Raw genomic sequence first — 15565 nt, forward strand, 5'->3', positions numbered from 1 at the left:
AGAGGCAATAAAACCATATGGGTATGAAGAGGCCATAAAACCATATGGGTATGAAGAGACCATAAAGTCATTTGGGTATGAATAGGCCATAAAACCATATGGGTATGAATAGGCCATAAAACCATATGGGTATGAATAGGCCATAAAACCATATGGGTATGAATAGGCCTATAAAACTATATGGGTATGAAGAAGCCCATAAATGATTCTTGATGTTTTTCTTGTTATGTATATTAATTTACATTGTTTATTATTTCTTTTTTTAATTTTATTTCACTACATGCTATTGTAATGTATCACTGTATGTTGGACATCACCTTGTCCAAAAACTGAGTTCATTTCTGCTTGACCTGGATTGACTTTTTATATTATTCTGTGTAAACAACTAATACCTAACTGAAATATTCTCTATGCGCATATGTTTAAAATCAGAATTATTATCAACAGAAGTAAATATGTTTATTTGGGTCTAGGTTTTGGAATTTCCTGAGTGTATTTTACATAATCCAGTTTCTGGTTTTTATTTCGTAAACATCAGAATCATTCTAGAAGGTTATTTTCTAGTTGGTAATGGTTTTTAAAACACAATGCTAATTGTGACCTGAGGTCAAGTAGAAAACTATATAATCTTGTAGCTGAGAGGATATTTCATTCATCCTTTAAGATCTAGCACTTTCAAGTTGTATTATATGTTGTGTACAGTATTTCATTTTTGGGCTGGAAATTTTATTTCTTCAAATTCAAGTGATTCTTTACTCTGGAAATACAATAGTGCTCTGATAAAATTCTTGGATAGAGACATTCACTGGAATTTATATTGAATTAAAAGCTGGAATTGTATTACTGTGATTCAAAAAAATTCTGATGACACATCAACACTCTTTAAGCTACCATAGACACATCATCACCTTCATTTTTTTGTGGATTTATTCTGGACTTGTACTGAATTTTATTCTGGAATTTAAATTACTAGGACCTGTGTCTGTAATTCTTGGATTATTTTGGGATTTAATTCACAATCCTGTAAGTCCATTGTTCTAATTTTCACTTTGTATTCTAGGGAAATAAATTTGTTGAATTTTACACAGCTTGTTGCCTTTCACTATTTTCTGTTACTTAACAGCATAGACTCATAACACTCCACATTACATTACAGATACAATAAGCCAACATAATAAATGGATTTACTTTGGCTATCACCAATCTAATATTTTTCTTCATAATGTTTTGCTGTGAAGAACTGATATATAATTACCGAACTGAAGCATTACTAACATAAACAATGAATTGTCTACCATTGACAACTTGGGGCAAAAAAGAAAACATACATTATTAAATACAACATAACTATATTCAATTTATAAAAGAATCATAATGCTTGTAGATATATAGGTATAAGTATACATATACATATAGCAAGATAAAAATAAATTTAAATATTAAAAATAAACCATGATAATTTTTTACCTGTACAGCTACAGCACTGTCATCAAAAGAATATATTCTATCATGCTTTATTTGTATCAAGTTTAAAATGAAAAATTTGTTAACAGTGATTCAGTCTGAGTTTGATCACATCATCATCCCAAGAACAATTTATAAAATAACCTAAAAACTTTTCCTGCAAGAAGAAACGTAACATGTTTGAAAAAGTTTAAACAAAAATGATGTATAGTCTTCATCAGTAACTACTGATGTTTAAATGCAAAAGCAGAGAACCAGTCTAAACCACTAGATGCTATGTCAAAATATTCATAATTATTTAAGATCCAGTGGTCAAATTAGGCAAACCATGGATCAAAAATTCAAAATTCAACATGCAAGAGTAATTTAGTTAGATAAGTGGAAATAATTCTAGTGACGATCACAGTTTGAATGAAATCTCAATGATGATTACAATGAAATCAATGATGATTACAATGAAATCAAAAATGATTACAATGAAATCAAAGACAATTACAATGAAATCTCAAAGATGATTATAATGAAATCATTGACGATTACAATGAAATCAAAGATGATTACAATGAAATCAAAGACAATTACAGTTAAATTTCAAAGACGATTACAATGAAATCAAAGACGATTACAATGAAATCAAAGACAATTACAATGAAATCTCAAAGACGATAATAATGAAATCAAAGATGATCACAATGAAATCAAAGATGATTACACTGAAATCAAAGACGATTACAATGAAATCAAAGATGATTACGATGAAATTAAAGATGATTACAATGAAATCAAAGACAATTACAATGAAATCTCAAAGACGATTACAATGAAATTAAAGAGGATTACAATGAAATCTCAAAGACGATTACAATGAAATCAAAGACAATTACAATGAAATCTCAAAGACGATTACAATGAAATCAAAGACAATTACAATGAAATCAAAGATGATCACAATGAAATCAAAGATGATTACAATGAAATTCAAGACAGTTACAAAAGTTTTCTTTACACTCTGCATCCTCAATGAACAAGATACATAATAGTGTCTGGGATACCTCCTTTTATTGATGCACAAATGAACTAAGTAAACAGTATACTTATTTATCTATGTGAACAGTATACTTACTCATCTATGTGAACTACATAATTTTATTTATCTATGTGAATAGTATACTTATTCATCTATGTGAACAGTATACTTTTATTTATCTATGTGAACAGTATACTTATTTATCTATGTGAACAGTATACTTATTCATCTATGTGAACACTATACTATTCATCTATGTGAACGGTATAATTTTATTTATCCATGTGAACAGTATACTTGTTCATCTATGTGAACAGTATACTTATTCATCTATGTGAACAGTATAATTTTATTCATCTATGTGAACAGTATACTTATTCATCTATGTGAACAGTATAATTTTATTCATCTATGTGAACAGTATACTTCTTCATCTATGTGAACAGTATACTTCTTCATCTATGTGAACACTATACGTATTCATCTATGTGAACAGTATACTTATTCATCTAAATGAACACTATACTTATTCATCTATGTGAACACTATACTTATTCATCTAAGTGAACATTATACTTTATTTATCTATGTGAACAGTATACTTATTCATCTATGTGAACAGTATAATTTTATTCATCTATGTGAACAGTATAATTTTATAGACCAATAGCCTTCATTTCTTACCCTTATAACGTGAACCTAAAAATGAACTCTAAATACAAGATTCACCAGAGTTCAAAAAGGAACTTCCAATGATTGTCATTTCTTTGATGAAATGGACCATGTAACAAAAAACAGCTATTAGGTTCTATATTTTCAAGGGACTAGGCCATATGCAAAAATAACGCTGTTCAATAAATAATAATTTGTTGGGGTATGGTCATGAAAAGAATATCAGCAGTATTTCATGTTTTAGATACTAGATTCCACAAGCTCGTTAACGAAATAAACTAGTCTAAGAACAAGTTAAATGTTTTATTGAAAATATGCACAGAATATAATAAATGACTTGGTAAGTGTACATGTACAACACTAATTCAAAATAACTATTTTAATTTTTAAAAACCACAGTATGATCTTGAAAGAAAAATAGAACACAAAACTAATGTACTTTTGCTGCACAAATGTCTAACTACTGGTATAATTCAAACAAATTTCATGTCAAGATAATATACATGTTATTCCACTGTAAGCTGCCCTGAGGCTCAACAATTACTCAATTTAGTTTAAAAGACTTGTAAAAATGTAAATGTTGCTCAGCATTAAATCTTATACTAGAATTAATTTGAGTACAGATGTAGGTAAAAGTGTAAGTATTGATGGTATAACACATGTACAACAATTGCACAAAATATGTACAGTCTGTATAACACATGTACAACAATTGCACAAAACATGTACAGTCTGTATAACACATGTACAACAATTGCACAAAATATGCACAGTCTGTATAACACATGTACAACAATTGCACAAAATATGTACAGTCTGTATAACACATGTACAACAATTGCACAAAATATGTACAGTCTGTATAGCACATGTACAATAACAGTACAAAATATGTATAGTCTGATGAGTTTATGTGCTCAGAAAATGATGATGGAACAAACCACATAGATGTACTAACACATAGGGTAATTCTGTCAAAACAACCTACCAGTGCATTAGGTAGTAATACAGAAAATGATAGTACTTTAAAACATGACAGTGCTTAGCTAACTTGTAATGACAAGAAAATACAATCACGATGTGACATCTTTTGGGCTAGATAAGAAGGGTATAAGGATAGGTAACTTTATGTACAACATAATCTTCGAAAAGCAGATCACATTAAACTAACAATACAACAAGAGAGGTTCTGCTGATATTTCTTGCAATATGTAACATCTTCACACCCTAAGAGATAACTTAGGATTAAAAATCTGAATTTGAAAGAAAGACTTGTTGTGATCAAAGAGGTGGATTTCATTCTGTATGCGACCCAAACATCTGAATCTAAAAATGATATGATCTGAAAACTGGCAGCAATGAAACAATTCAGTTATAATGTTCATCCACCCAACTTGGCCCCTCTTCCTGTTTGTTCTCTATAAAGTCACCAAATTCCAAAGTGGACTGGTTTTACAAGTTTGAAGAGGAACTAGAAAAGATTTCTATGGATTCAAATGGGGTAAAACTAATGAATAACTTCAACGCTCAATAATGAAACTAACAATTCGGTACAAATTATAAATCAACTAACAAGAGCTACTGAGATCAGTTGAACTTTGATCGCTGTCCTGAAAATATATCCATAATTCATGCTGCAATATATGCAGTTAGTAACCATTATCCAGTCTGTGTCATAAGGCACCTGTCTAAAAGGTCTAACAGCATTTAAATCAATGTTGTGATTTAAAACATTTCAACAAAACTAAAGTTCATGGTGACCTACAATGTGTAACACCTTTTGAAATAATTAAAACAGCACCTGCAAAGTTAATGGAGGTTTAATTCTATGGTACACATTATTTGTTGATGTACTGGAAAAGCATGCACTAATGAAAACAAAAAGAGTCAAACATCATAGTAAATATAAGTGGCTAATGCCTGGAGGAAATGAGGTCCGACACCTGTGTGTGTGTGTGGTTTAACATACATCAATAATCCTTGCTATGTTTTATGCCACCTCAGCATAGTGTTTGTGTGTGTGTGGTTTAACATACATCAGTATAATCCTTGCTATGTTTTATGCCACCTCAGCATAGTGTTTGTGTGTGTGTGGTTTAACATACATCAGTATAATCCTTGCTATGTTTTATGCCACCTCAGCATAGTGTTTGTGTGTGTGTGGTTTAACATACATCAGTATAATCATTGCTATGTTTTATGTCACCTCAGGATAGTGTGTGTGTGTGTGTGGTTTAACATACATCAGTATAATCCTTGCTATGTTTTATGCCACCTTGGCATATAGGTGACAAGGTAGTGTCAACAAAAGTTTAAGTCTGAAAAATATAACACTGAACAGCAGCAAAATTTAGGAAGATAAAGCCTTCCAAATAAATGTATAATTAAATATTAAACGATAAAATAAAAAACATAAATATGTTAAAATTCTGCAAAATGTATATACAATACCAGATAAATGCAAATGAAAGGTAACACATGTAAAATCCTTTTAAAAAATATCATGAGAAGAAGAAAGACTGGGTAAAATATTGATTTTGGAGAAACAAGGTAAATTATCTCATTCATGCAGTTGAATATGACAAAATGACCTTTACAATACCAGATGATACAGTATTTTCAATTAATCTTTCAAAGATGTAATTAATAAACTTAGAGTATCATGTAAAGATCAAAAGTAGTTTGGTATTTACACCTGAATACATCAATACATACAACATATTTCTATTAAATTTCCAATATATTTTAGTTTTAGATTTTTACATGATGGCATCTTGTGAAGACTTTTTTTTGTAAATAATAATAATAAACAAATTTTATTTAAAGTGGGTTACACAATAAGCTAAAAGCTAGATTACCATACTGTCTTCTAATAAATGAACAAAATGTATATGTACATATGGTTAGAGTAACACAATTAGCTAAAAGCTAGACTACCATACTGTCTTCTAATAAATGAACAAAATGTATACATACATATGGTTAGAGTAACACAATAATTAACCAAAACCATCATGAAATACCAAGCAACTTCAGAACAAACAGAAAAAAATGATGAAAGCAAACAATAATTATTCACTTTGCACATGTCTGTATTTCAATTATAATTCTTGCCAACTATGTGCTTCCTTAACAGTTAATGGCAGACAGCTGTAGGCCATTGTATCCCAGTGCTAAAATATTATTTGAATAATACTGTGTACAGCCTTGCTGTAACAGGTAATGGTAAAGAGTTGCAGACCATGGCACCACAAGGCTAAACATCTTAGGAATAATAGTGTGTACAGCCTTAACAGTTCATGGTCATGAGCTGTAGGCCATGGTCCATAGTACTAAAGACATCTTCCGAATAATACTGTGCACTAACCATCAAGAGATGTAGATCATGGCACCAAGGTAAACATCTTTTGAATAATACTTTGTACAGCCTTAACGGTTAATAGTACAAGGTGTAAGGAATAGTACCATGGTAATAAAAACAGCTTATGAATTATACTCTGTACAGCCTTTACAGTTAACAGTAAAAGCTGTAGGCCATGGTACCATGGTAATAAAAGCATATTTTAAATAATACTGTGTACAGCCTTAACAGCTTATTGTAAAAGCTGTAGGCCATGGTACCATGGTAATAAAAACAGCGTTTGAATAATACTGTGTACAGCCTTAACAGTTAATAGTAAAAGCTGTAAGCCATGGCACTAGTTAAAGAAATACCATGCATGTAGGAATAAGGCATACACATGACTACAAATGCATATTCCCATAGTTCTGTGTAAGAATGCATTATCCCCATTTTACTGAATGGACCATAAGAATCTGATGTGCAGAAATAGCTTCTCTGATTAAATAATGTTTTTGTATGTGTTGTTTTCATTTGTGAGTTTATGGAATCATATGAAGCATATACATTTTGACAAAAAATGTTGATATATATTATTTAATTTTTAAAAAGTTAAGAATACGGTAGGTTCAAGAATCGCTCTTACTCATAAATACAAAAAATTAAGTAGCAATCCTTATCTGGATGTGAAAATATTACATGTACATTTTCAAAGAATCTGACAATCTAATGAAATCCAGTGATACCTAGAAAGTGTTATGTATAAATCCCTACCCAGTAAAACTGGGATTGCAGATTCTACTGTTCGATTTTTCAAGTCTTTGCACAGACACAGGGAAAAGGAACTCTTTATGTTTTCCTTATTATACTTTACACATATCACATCTATTTTTCATTCTGGAAAGTATTTAATACCTTCCTGCACTGAATGTATTCTAGATCATAATGTGTTTAAACTTTAGCATGTACCAATTCTAACCGTGTGATATGGTCTAACTTCATTTACAACAATACAAAAAAAAGCATGGTATCTGGAGTCAATGATGGCGGGATATCAAATCTGAGAGTATAGGATAGTATTTTAATGAAATGCTGATCTTGGCACAACAGCTAGCACTGATGATAGAAAAGACAGTTGTTATTAACTAAGTCAACATTGCAATTTCAGTTGCAATTGCATTAATGCAAAACCACTAAAATTAGTTGAACCACAGATCAGAAAAGGACAGTGGTACAATTTACTGGTATTTTGTATTACACTGCATATCAAAATGTATAACATCATATATATTTATCAAAGTACATGTACATGTATGGGCAAAGATAAAAATACTGCCCATGAAAGGACAATGAAATCCTGCTGCAATGACCTAAATATCTATTCAGGTCACCTATATTATATGCACATATGTCTGTCAAATTTCATTTCTGAAAGTTGAGCAAATTTTGTGGAATAAAGCCAATGATCTTCTCAAGAAAACACTAGATGTAGGTGCTGACAGGATCACCAATTCAAGTTGCCCTGCTGGAAGCAGTGATGGTAAAGGATCACCAATTCAAGTTGCCCTGCTGGTAGCAGTGATGGTAAAGGATCACCAATTCATGTTGCCCTGCTGGAAGCAGTGATGGTAGAAAAAACTGAGATGTTGCCACTAACATGGCCATTGTTCTCCAACAGTGAAAGACCAGAGCGTTAAGTCTGAACTGAATGTCTCATGCTTCATAATCGTGCAAGTACATTCATGGGCACAATCTCAGTAAACTATGAACACAATCTCAGTAAACTATGGCAAAATTAGCATATAAGCTATTGTTTATATAAAGCTTCATTGCAATTATTGTTTTGAAAAAACCTCTTACAATTTCACAACAATTTGGACATAATCTCTTCAAAATGTGGTGAAACAACATTGTCATAACTGATATCCAATTTTTTTATGCATATAAAATTTTACAACATATTTGAATTTCTCAAAAAATTAAAAATACAAATTTCACAAGTAAATAGAACCATTCTCCATCAACCAAGGGTCATATGGTACAATCTGCTAGTTATGAAACTTGTTTGAGACCTTGATACTATGAAGCTTTTTGTAAAGTCAAAACTTGTCTGAGACCTTTTTTTACTATGAAGCATTTTGTAAAGTCAAAACTTTTCTGAGACCTTTTTTTACTATGAAGCTTTTTGTAAAGTCAAAACTTGTCTGAGACCTTTTTTCCTATGAAGCATTTTGTAAAGTCAAAACTTGTCTGAGACCTTGTTACAATGAAGCTTATTGTGAAGTCAAAACTTGTCTGAGACCTTTTTTACTATGAAGCTTTTTGTAAAGTCAAAACTTGTCTGAGACTTTGTTATAATGAAGCTTTTTGTAAAGTCAAAACTTGTCTGAGACCTTTGTTGCAATGAAGCTTTTTGTAAAGTCAAAACTTGTCTGAGACCTTGTTACTATGAAGCTTTTTGTAAAGTCAAAACTTGTCTGAGACCTTTTTTACTATGAAGCTTTTTGTAAAGTCAAAACTTGTCTGAGACTTTGTTATAATGAAGCTTTTTGTAAAGTCAAAACTTGTCTGAGACCTTTGTTGCAATGAAGCTTTTTGTAAAGTCAAAACTTGTCTGAGACCTTGTTACTATGAAGCTTTTTGTAAAGTCAAAACTTGTCTGAGACCTTTTTTACTATGAAAATTTTTGTAAAGTCATAACTTGTCTGAAACTTTGTTACAATGAAGCTTATTGTGAAGTCAAAACTTGTCTGAGACCTTTTTTACTATGAAGCTTTTTGTAAAGTCAAAACTTGTCTGAGACTTTGTTGCAATGAAGCTTTTTGTAAAGTCAAAACTTGTCTGAGACTTTGCTGCAATGAAGCTTTTTGTAAAGTCAAAACTTGTCTGAGACTTTGTTACAATGAAGCTTTTTGTAAAGTCAAAACTTGTCTGAGACTTTGTTACAATGAAGCTTATTGTGAAGTCAAAACTTGTCTGAGACCTTTTTTACTATGAAGCTTTTTGTAAAGTCAAAACTTGTCTGAGACCTTGTTACTAAGAAGATTTCTGTAAAGTCAAAACTTGTCTGAGATCTTGTTACAATGAAGCTTTTTGTAAAGTCAAAACCTGAGACTGTGATACTTTGAATCTTTTTGACAAGTTAAAACTTGTCTGAGACCTTGATACTATCAATCTTTTTGACAAGTTAAAACTTGTCTGAGACCTTGTCATAATGAAGCTTTTTGGAAAGTCTAATTGAAATAAAAGAAACAAAATTTAAATTCAACAATAGTTTTTAAAGATTCACATATCACTGAAATAAAATGTGTACAAGATTGATGTTATATGGACAATTTATGTAAATCTGGAATTTTATGAAAAGTTCTTTGAAAGAAGAGCAAAAGGATATGTTTCAGTTCTTGCAGTTGAACTTTTCACTATTATTTACATTTTCTGAACCCTAGTTCCAATCACTGCATAAGCTTTGTTGGTTCTCAACAAATGTTTGTTCCACATACTGGGCATGCTTCTTGAAATTCAAAAGCTTCATCGAAACACTTGCTGCAAAATGCATGCTCACAACCAAGCTTTTTGGGATTGCTCAGAACACCTGAACACAAAATGCATGTTTTCCCACCCTCCTCTGATCCTGCAGGAAGAGCTGAAAATAAAAAGAACTGTCAGTTTTTGTCCTAAAATTTATAATGAAAGTAGAAAACATATCAGTACAACAATGACACTACCACCACTAGAATGCAGTTGAGGGGCAAATTTCTCAATCAAATGGTGGACATAACACCAAATAATTTTGCTGAAATATGGTAAAAACTGAACTTTTATTTTTTTTATGCAAAGCCTCACATCAAATTTAGCAAAATGTATTAACTTGTTCCAAACGTTATCAAGTGGAAATACAATGCCAGAGCTGATATCATGTGATGGGACAGACAAACATGGGTAACACAATTGATATGATAGGATCCCAGGGATATAAAAAGAATGTGTATATCTGTATCAATGTTCATCTTACATTCTATTTATTGTCTAATTATGGACAGAAATGTCTTGCTATGACATCAGTTACACCTTAATGCGATTATCTAAAGTCACCTTGACATATTTTGATCATGTCTTTTAAAGTAGCAGAGTACCAGGGTAAAAGATAAAGAGGAACAATAGAAAAACCTGTCTTGAGAGACGACTGCTATGAGAGACCACCTGTCCTGACAGACCCGGTTCTCCATGCATAGATTTATTCATTATATAGTGTAATGACCTGTCATGAAAGACTACATGTATTGAGAGACCATTATCTTGGGCGAAAGGGTGGTCTTTCAAGACAAGTTGCAGTGTACTACAAAATGACAATATCTAAATAACAACAATTTGATGAATGACTGCCTGCCAACCTGACAATATGAGGTGATGTTTTTACTGTCATAAACTTTTGCTTATCATTCAGCTATTAAAATCAAATTTGACTGATCTAAAATAATCTCACTTTTGTTTTTATATACTGATTTGAAAAAACTGCTTCTCTTTTATGGATTCATTGTTAGCTTTTTACTTGGAGGAATTGTCATGTGTGTTTGTGTTTTGGATTTTTAATGTAGCTTTAACAATTTTTCAGTCACTCCGCCATGATGTCTGCAGTGTGACAGTTTATAATGATGTCTAGCACTGGGGCATCATGTCACAGATATGTAGCATGATATCCCACCCAGTCACATTTACATTTATTCTGACACCAAGAAGACCATTCCTAACACTAACCTCTTAACGCTAAGTGCCAAGCGAGGCAGCTGCAAGCACCATTTTTATAAGTCTCTGGTATGACTCAGCTATGGTTTGAACCCATGATTCCCCACATCTGAGGTGGACACTCTTACCACTAGGTCACCAGAGTGGTCATAACTCACTTTCTGATCTAAAATCACCTGCTTCCATGACAAACAAATCTTCCTTTAATTGTTTGATTTTTTCCTTCAGTTCTTTCTTTCTCCTTCCTTTCATTGCCTTCACATTCTTTTCCTTCAACTCTCTTAATGTTTGCTCAAGCTCTTTATCCTCTCTGTCCAACTCAATAGATGATAAAGACACGGGTGAGATACTTTTATCTATGGCAAACCCTTTAACATTTGCAGGGACTGTAGCAGACTTAAAACAAATTCATTATTATGATATCTAATTTGCATACATTTTAAAAGTATAATAAATAATAAACTCACATTAGTGAGTCTGAATGAAAAATGATTTTGAAACTAAATTCTATATTCCACAGCTGCAAGGAATAGAATACATGGAGAATCAAGTCCCTTAGGATCCAGAGTTGTCACCTTTTTGTTCCAAAATGATTCTTCAAGCAATTTATACAGATATACTTTCATCACCGAATAATCTGATAAAGTGCAATTTCATCTCCCAAAGTACAAGTCTATATCATATATTTACATACACAAAGTTTTCTGTTCTTAAATAATTTGAAGATTTGACCATAGCAAATACATGTATCAAAATGTGAACATGGAGGGGGAGGGGGCAATGAACTAGTTTGGTCACTTTGAGAAATGTGTAAATCATGACCCTCTTGACTGAAATTTACCTACGATTCAATCAGATTTGCCCTGGACAAGATGCTTTACAATTATTTTTATTTACTTTTTACATCTAGAACTTACCTATTAATTCACACTTTTAATGATACCAGTTTTAAAAAAAACTGAAACCAAATTCACATATAAATATGACTGAAATAAACTTAATTAGTATTCATTGTTGTACATGAATAAAAGCGTACTGACAGTTATGCAGGTACCAGGATGAAGGTCATAATAAATCGTTGAGTTATTCCTGACTGGGTAAGTAAAAAAATTATTTTAAAACCACAGTGTAATCAGTGATACATAGCTCCCCTCAAAGAAGCTTGTAAATGTCTCCATTAACATTGTACTCATTAATTACCATTAATTACCATGTAAACATCTCCAGTAGTCATTGTATACATCAATTACCATGTAAACATTAATTACCACGCAAACGTCTGCAGTAGTCATTGTATACATTAATTATGATGTAAACATCTTCAGTAGCCATTGTACACATTAATTACTGTGTAAACATCTCCAATAGCCATTGTACACATTAATCACCATGTAAACATTAATTACCATGTAAACGTCTCCAGTAGCCATTGTAAACTTTGATTACCATCTAAATATCTCCAGTAGCCATTGTACACATTAATTACCATGTAAACATCTCCAATAGCCACTGTACACATTAATTACCATATAAACATTACTTACCATGTAAATATCTCCATTAGCCACTGTACACATTAATTATCATGTAAATGTCTCCAGGAGCCATTGTACACAGTAATTGCCTTGTAAATGTCTCCAGTAGCCACTGTACACAGTAATTACTGTGTAAATGTCTCCAGTAGCCTTTTGTGGACATTAATTACTATGTAAATGTCTCCAGTAGCCATTGTACATATTAATTACAATGTAAATATCTTCAATAGCCATTGTATTCAGTAACTACTATATAAATGTCTCCAGTAGCCATTGTAAACTTAAATTACCATGTAAATGTCTCCAACAGCCATTGCACACAGTAATTACCATGTAAATATCTACAGTAGCCATTTTATACAGTAATTACCTTGTAAAGTCTCCAGCAGCCAATGTACACAGTAATTACCATGTAAATGTCTCCAGAAGAGATTGTAAATACTACCATGCAGAAAATAAAATCTGAAAATGAAATGCTGGACTCTTTTCTACATTATTCTTTGCAATTCTTTTTACCTGTACATTTTAACTTTTGATCTGTCAAAATTTAAAATTGTAACAGTATTTATTTGCCAGTATTGCTCTGACATACTGGTACACAATTTGCATATACACATAAATACCAATACAGAGCATAAAGACACAAAACAATGGAAAAAGACATACAACAATGAAAACAATAACCATGGAGTGACCAAAGTAGTACAAATATCATTAATGCAGCAATCTCCATGAGTAGCCAATACAGCTCAGGCCTCATATGAAAAACATGGAACATGAACTGTACTCATCTAATTCATGTACTCCTCCATGAACAATACAATGTAAAGCATGGAGCATGGAGTCTACTCATCTAATTTATATGCTTATCAATTCATACACATGAAAAGCATGGAGCATGCAGTGTACTCATCTACTTATCTCTGTACAATACACATGAAAAGCATGGAGCATGCAGTCTACTCATCTAATGAAATGCTCATCAATGAATAATACACATAAAAAGCATGAGCTCAACATATAGTTAAACTAAGCTAGTCAAGAATACATTGTAGGTCAAAGTGACCGTATAAGTTTGTAAGAGTGTAACACAAACAAAGATGCATCAAACTGAACAGATGCTTGATTCACACTTAAACTGCACTCAAGAAGTGACTTTACACACAAAATTTCAACAAAGACACTTCTGCATGAAATATAATCATAGAGACCTCTTTTAGCAACAAGGGGTGTTATCAATCAGTATCCCCTCACCAACTTTCATGCTTCCAAGTACAACAATATGTTTACAGGAGGTAACAAGAAATGTGGTAAATAGCTAAATGCAAACACCTTATATATGCCTGTAAAATGTGAAACGTGGATAAGAGTGACCTTATTTCTGCTGCAAGAATATGGTACTACCTATTTGTGAACTTAATGCATGCATATTAGCATAGAAGTCATTCAACTGCAAAAATATTGATATATTTAGAATAAAATGTAATCTAATTGGTGTAAATCATCATTACTTTCAATTAGTGTGCCATATTTCGTTTTACAGATAACATGGAACTGTGAGATATAAGAACTCAGTGATGTAATTTTTAAAACCATTTTGTAACGGTGTATAATATGCAAAATGTATCCCAAAAATACTACAATTCACTGCTATATAATGTGCATGCAACTGTTAACAAATAACTTTGATAATTTCTACTGACTTTAAGTCCATCTTGCTGATAGACACAGTATATGCAACACTTTGCAGTGTCCATCCATATACTTTTCATGTACAGTATATACAACACTCTGCAGTGTCCAATCCATATACTTTTCATGTACAGTATATGCAACACTTTGCAGTGTCTATCCATATACTTTTCATGTACAGTATATGCAACACTTTGCAGTGTCCATCCATATACTTTTCATGTACAGTATATGCAACACTTTGCAGTGTCCATCCATATACTTTTCATGTACAGTATATGCAACACTTTGCAGTGTCTATCCATATACTTTTCATGTACAGTATATACAACACTTTGCAGTGTCCATCCATATACTTTTCATGTATACCTGATAAAACTGCCAACTCTTCCTCTGCCTGTCTGATTTTTTCTTGCAACTCCTTTTTCCTCTTCTCTTTAATCATCAGTATTTTCTTTGCTTCTAAATCACTCAATTTTTCTTCCAGCTTGGTTACTGTGTCCTTTTCATTACTTGATGAAGCATTTTTATGTAACTGTTCACTTCTGGTTTTGACCTGATCATCATCGAATGGGTTTTGTCTACTTGCTGAAAAAAAAGTAATCTCTGACATTAAAGATGAAATAATGTTCCCAAAAGATATTATACATGCTTTTCTTTGATATGATATTTATGGAATATGGAAGTGTCATATTATATAGAATGCTTGTAAATATAAACAAAACCATAAGACACCAACTGTTTTGGTTATAGATAGGAAAATAAAATGCAGAAATGATCAAAAGGCAGTGGCAGCAGACTTTTAAACAAGAAGCCCAACTGGGCCTGAATTCAATCACCTGACTGACAAATGCAAGAGCAGATGGCCAAGCAATCTTGGTCAGTAGGATGCTTTTGTTTAAAAATATTTTTTTAAATTTCTGTTTATTTCACATGTTTTGTAAACAGCAATTTCACAATTCCCTTAGTTTTCATACCAGCCTTTATATTTGACTGCATGTCAGCATAATTTGTCGACTATTGACAAACAACTGTGCCAGGATGCCTCGCATCAAAGTTGGTCAAGTTCTGTTTAGTAGTTTTTGTTATAAA

The 15565-nt window shown here is 31.9% G+C and overlaps 1 protein-coding gene across 1 annotated transcript in view; it reads right to left on the minus strand.

Annotated features, from left to right (window-relative positions):
- Nucleotides 1-1337: 1337 nt before the first annotated feature.
- The window catches only part of LOC149795893 (uncharacterized), a 39547-nt gene continuing 25319 nt past the window's right edge, over nt 1338-15565 (minus strand). The window contains exons 6-7 of the mRNA XM_089965809.1: nt 14843-15061; nt 1338-10146 (exon numbers count right to left, since the gene is read on the minus strand). Of these exons, the coding sequence (XP_089821935.1) occupies nt 9980-10146; nt 14843-15061 (386 nt within the window). The 3' untranslated portion in view covers nt 1338-9979. The remainder of the gene's footprint in view (nt 10147-14842; nt 15062-15565) is intronic.

Source organism: Sinohyriopsis cumingii, chromosome 7, assembly GCF_028554795.1.
Source record: "Sinohyriopsis cumingii isolate HCF-2022 chromosome 7, ASM2855479v2, whole genome shotgun sequence".
In the NCBI taxonomy this organism is placed as follows: Eukaryota; Metazoa; Mollusca; class Bivalvia; order Unionida; family Unionidae; genus Sinohyriopsis; species Sinohyriopsis cumingii.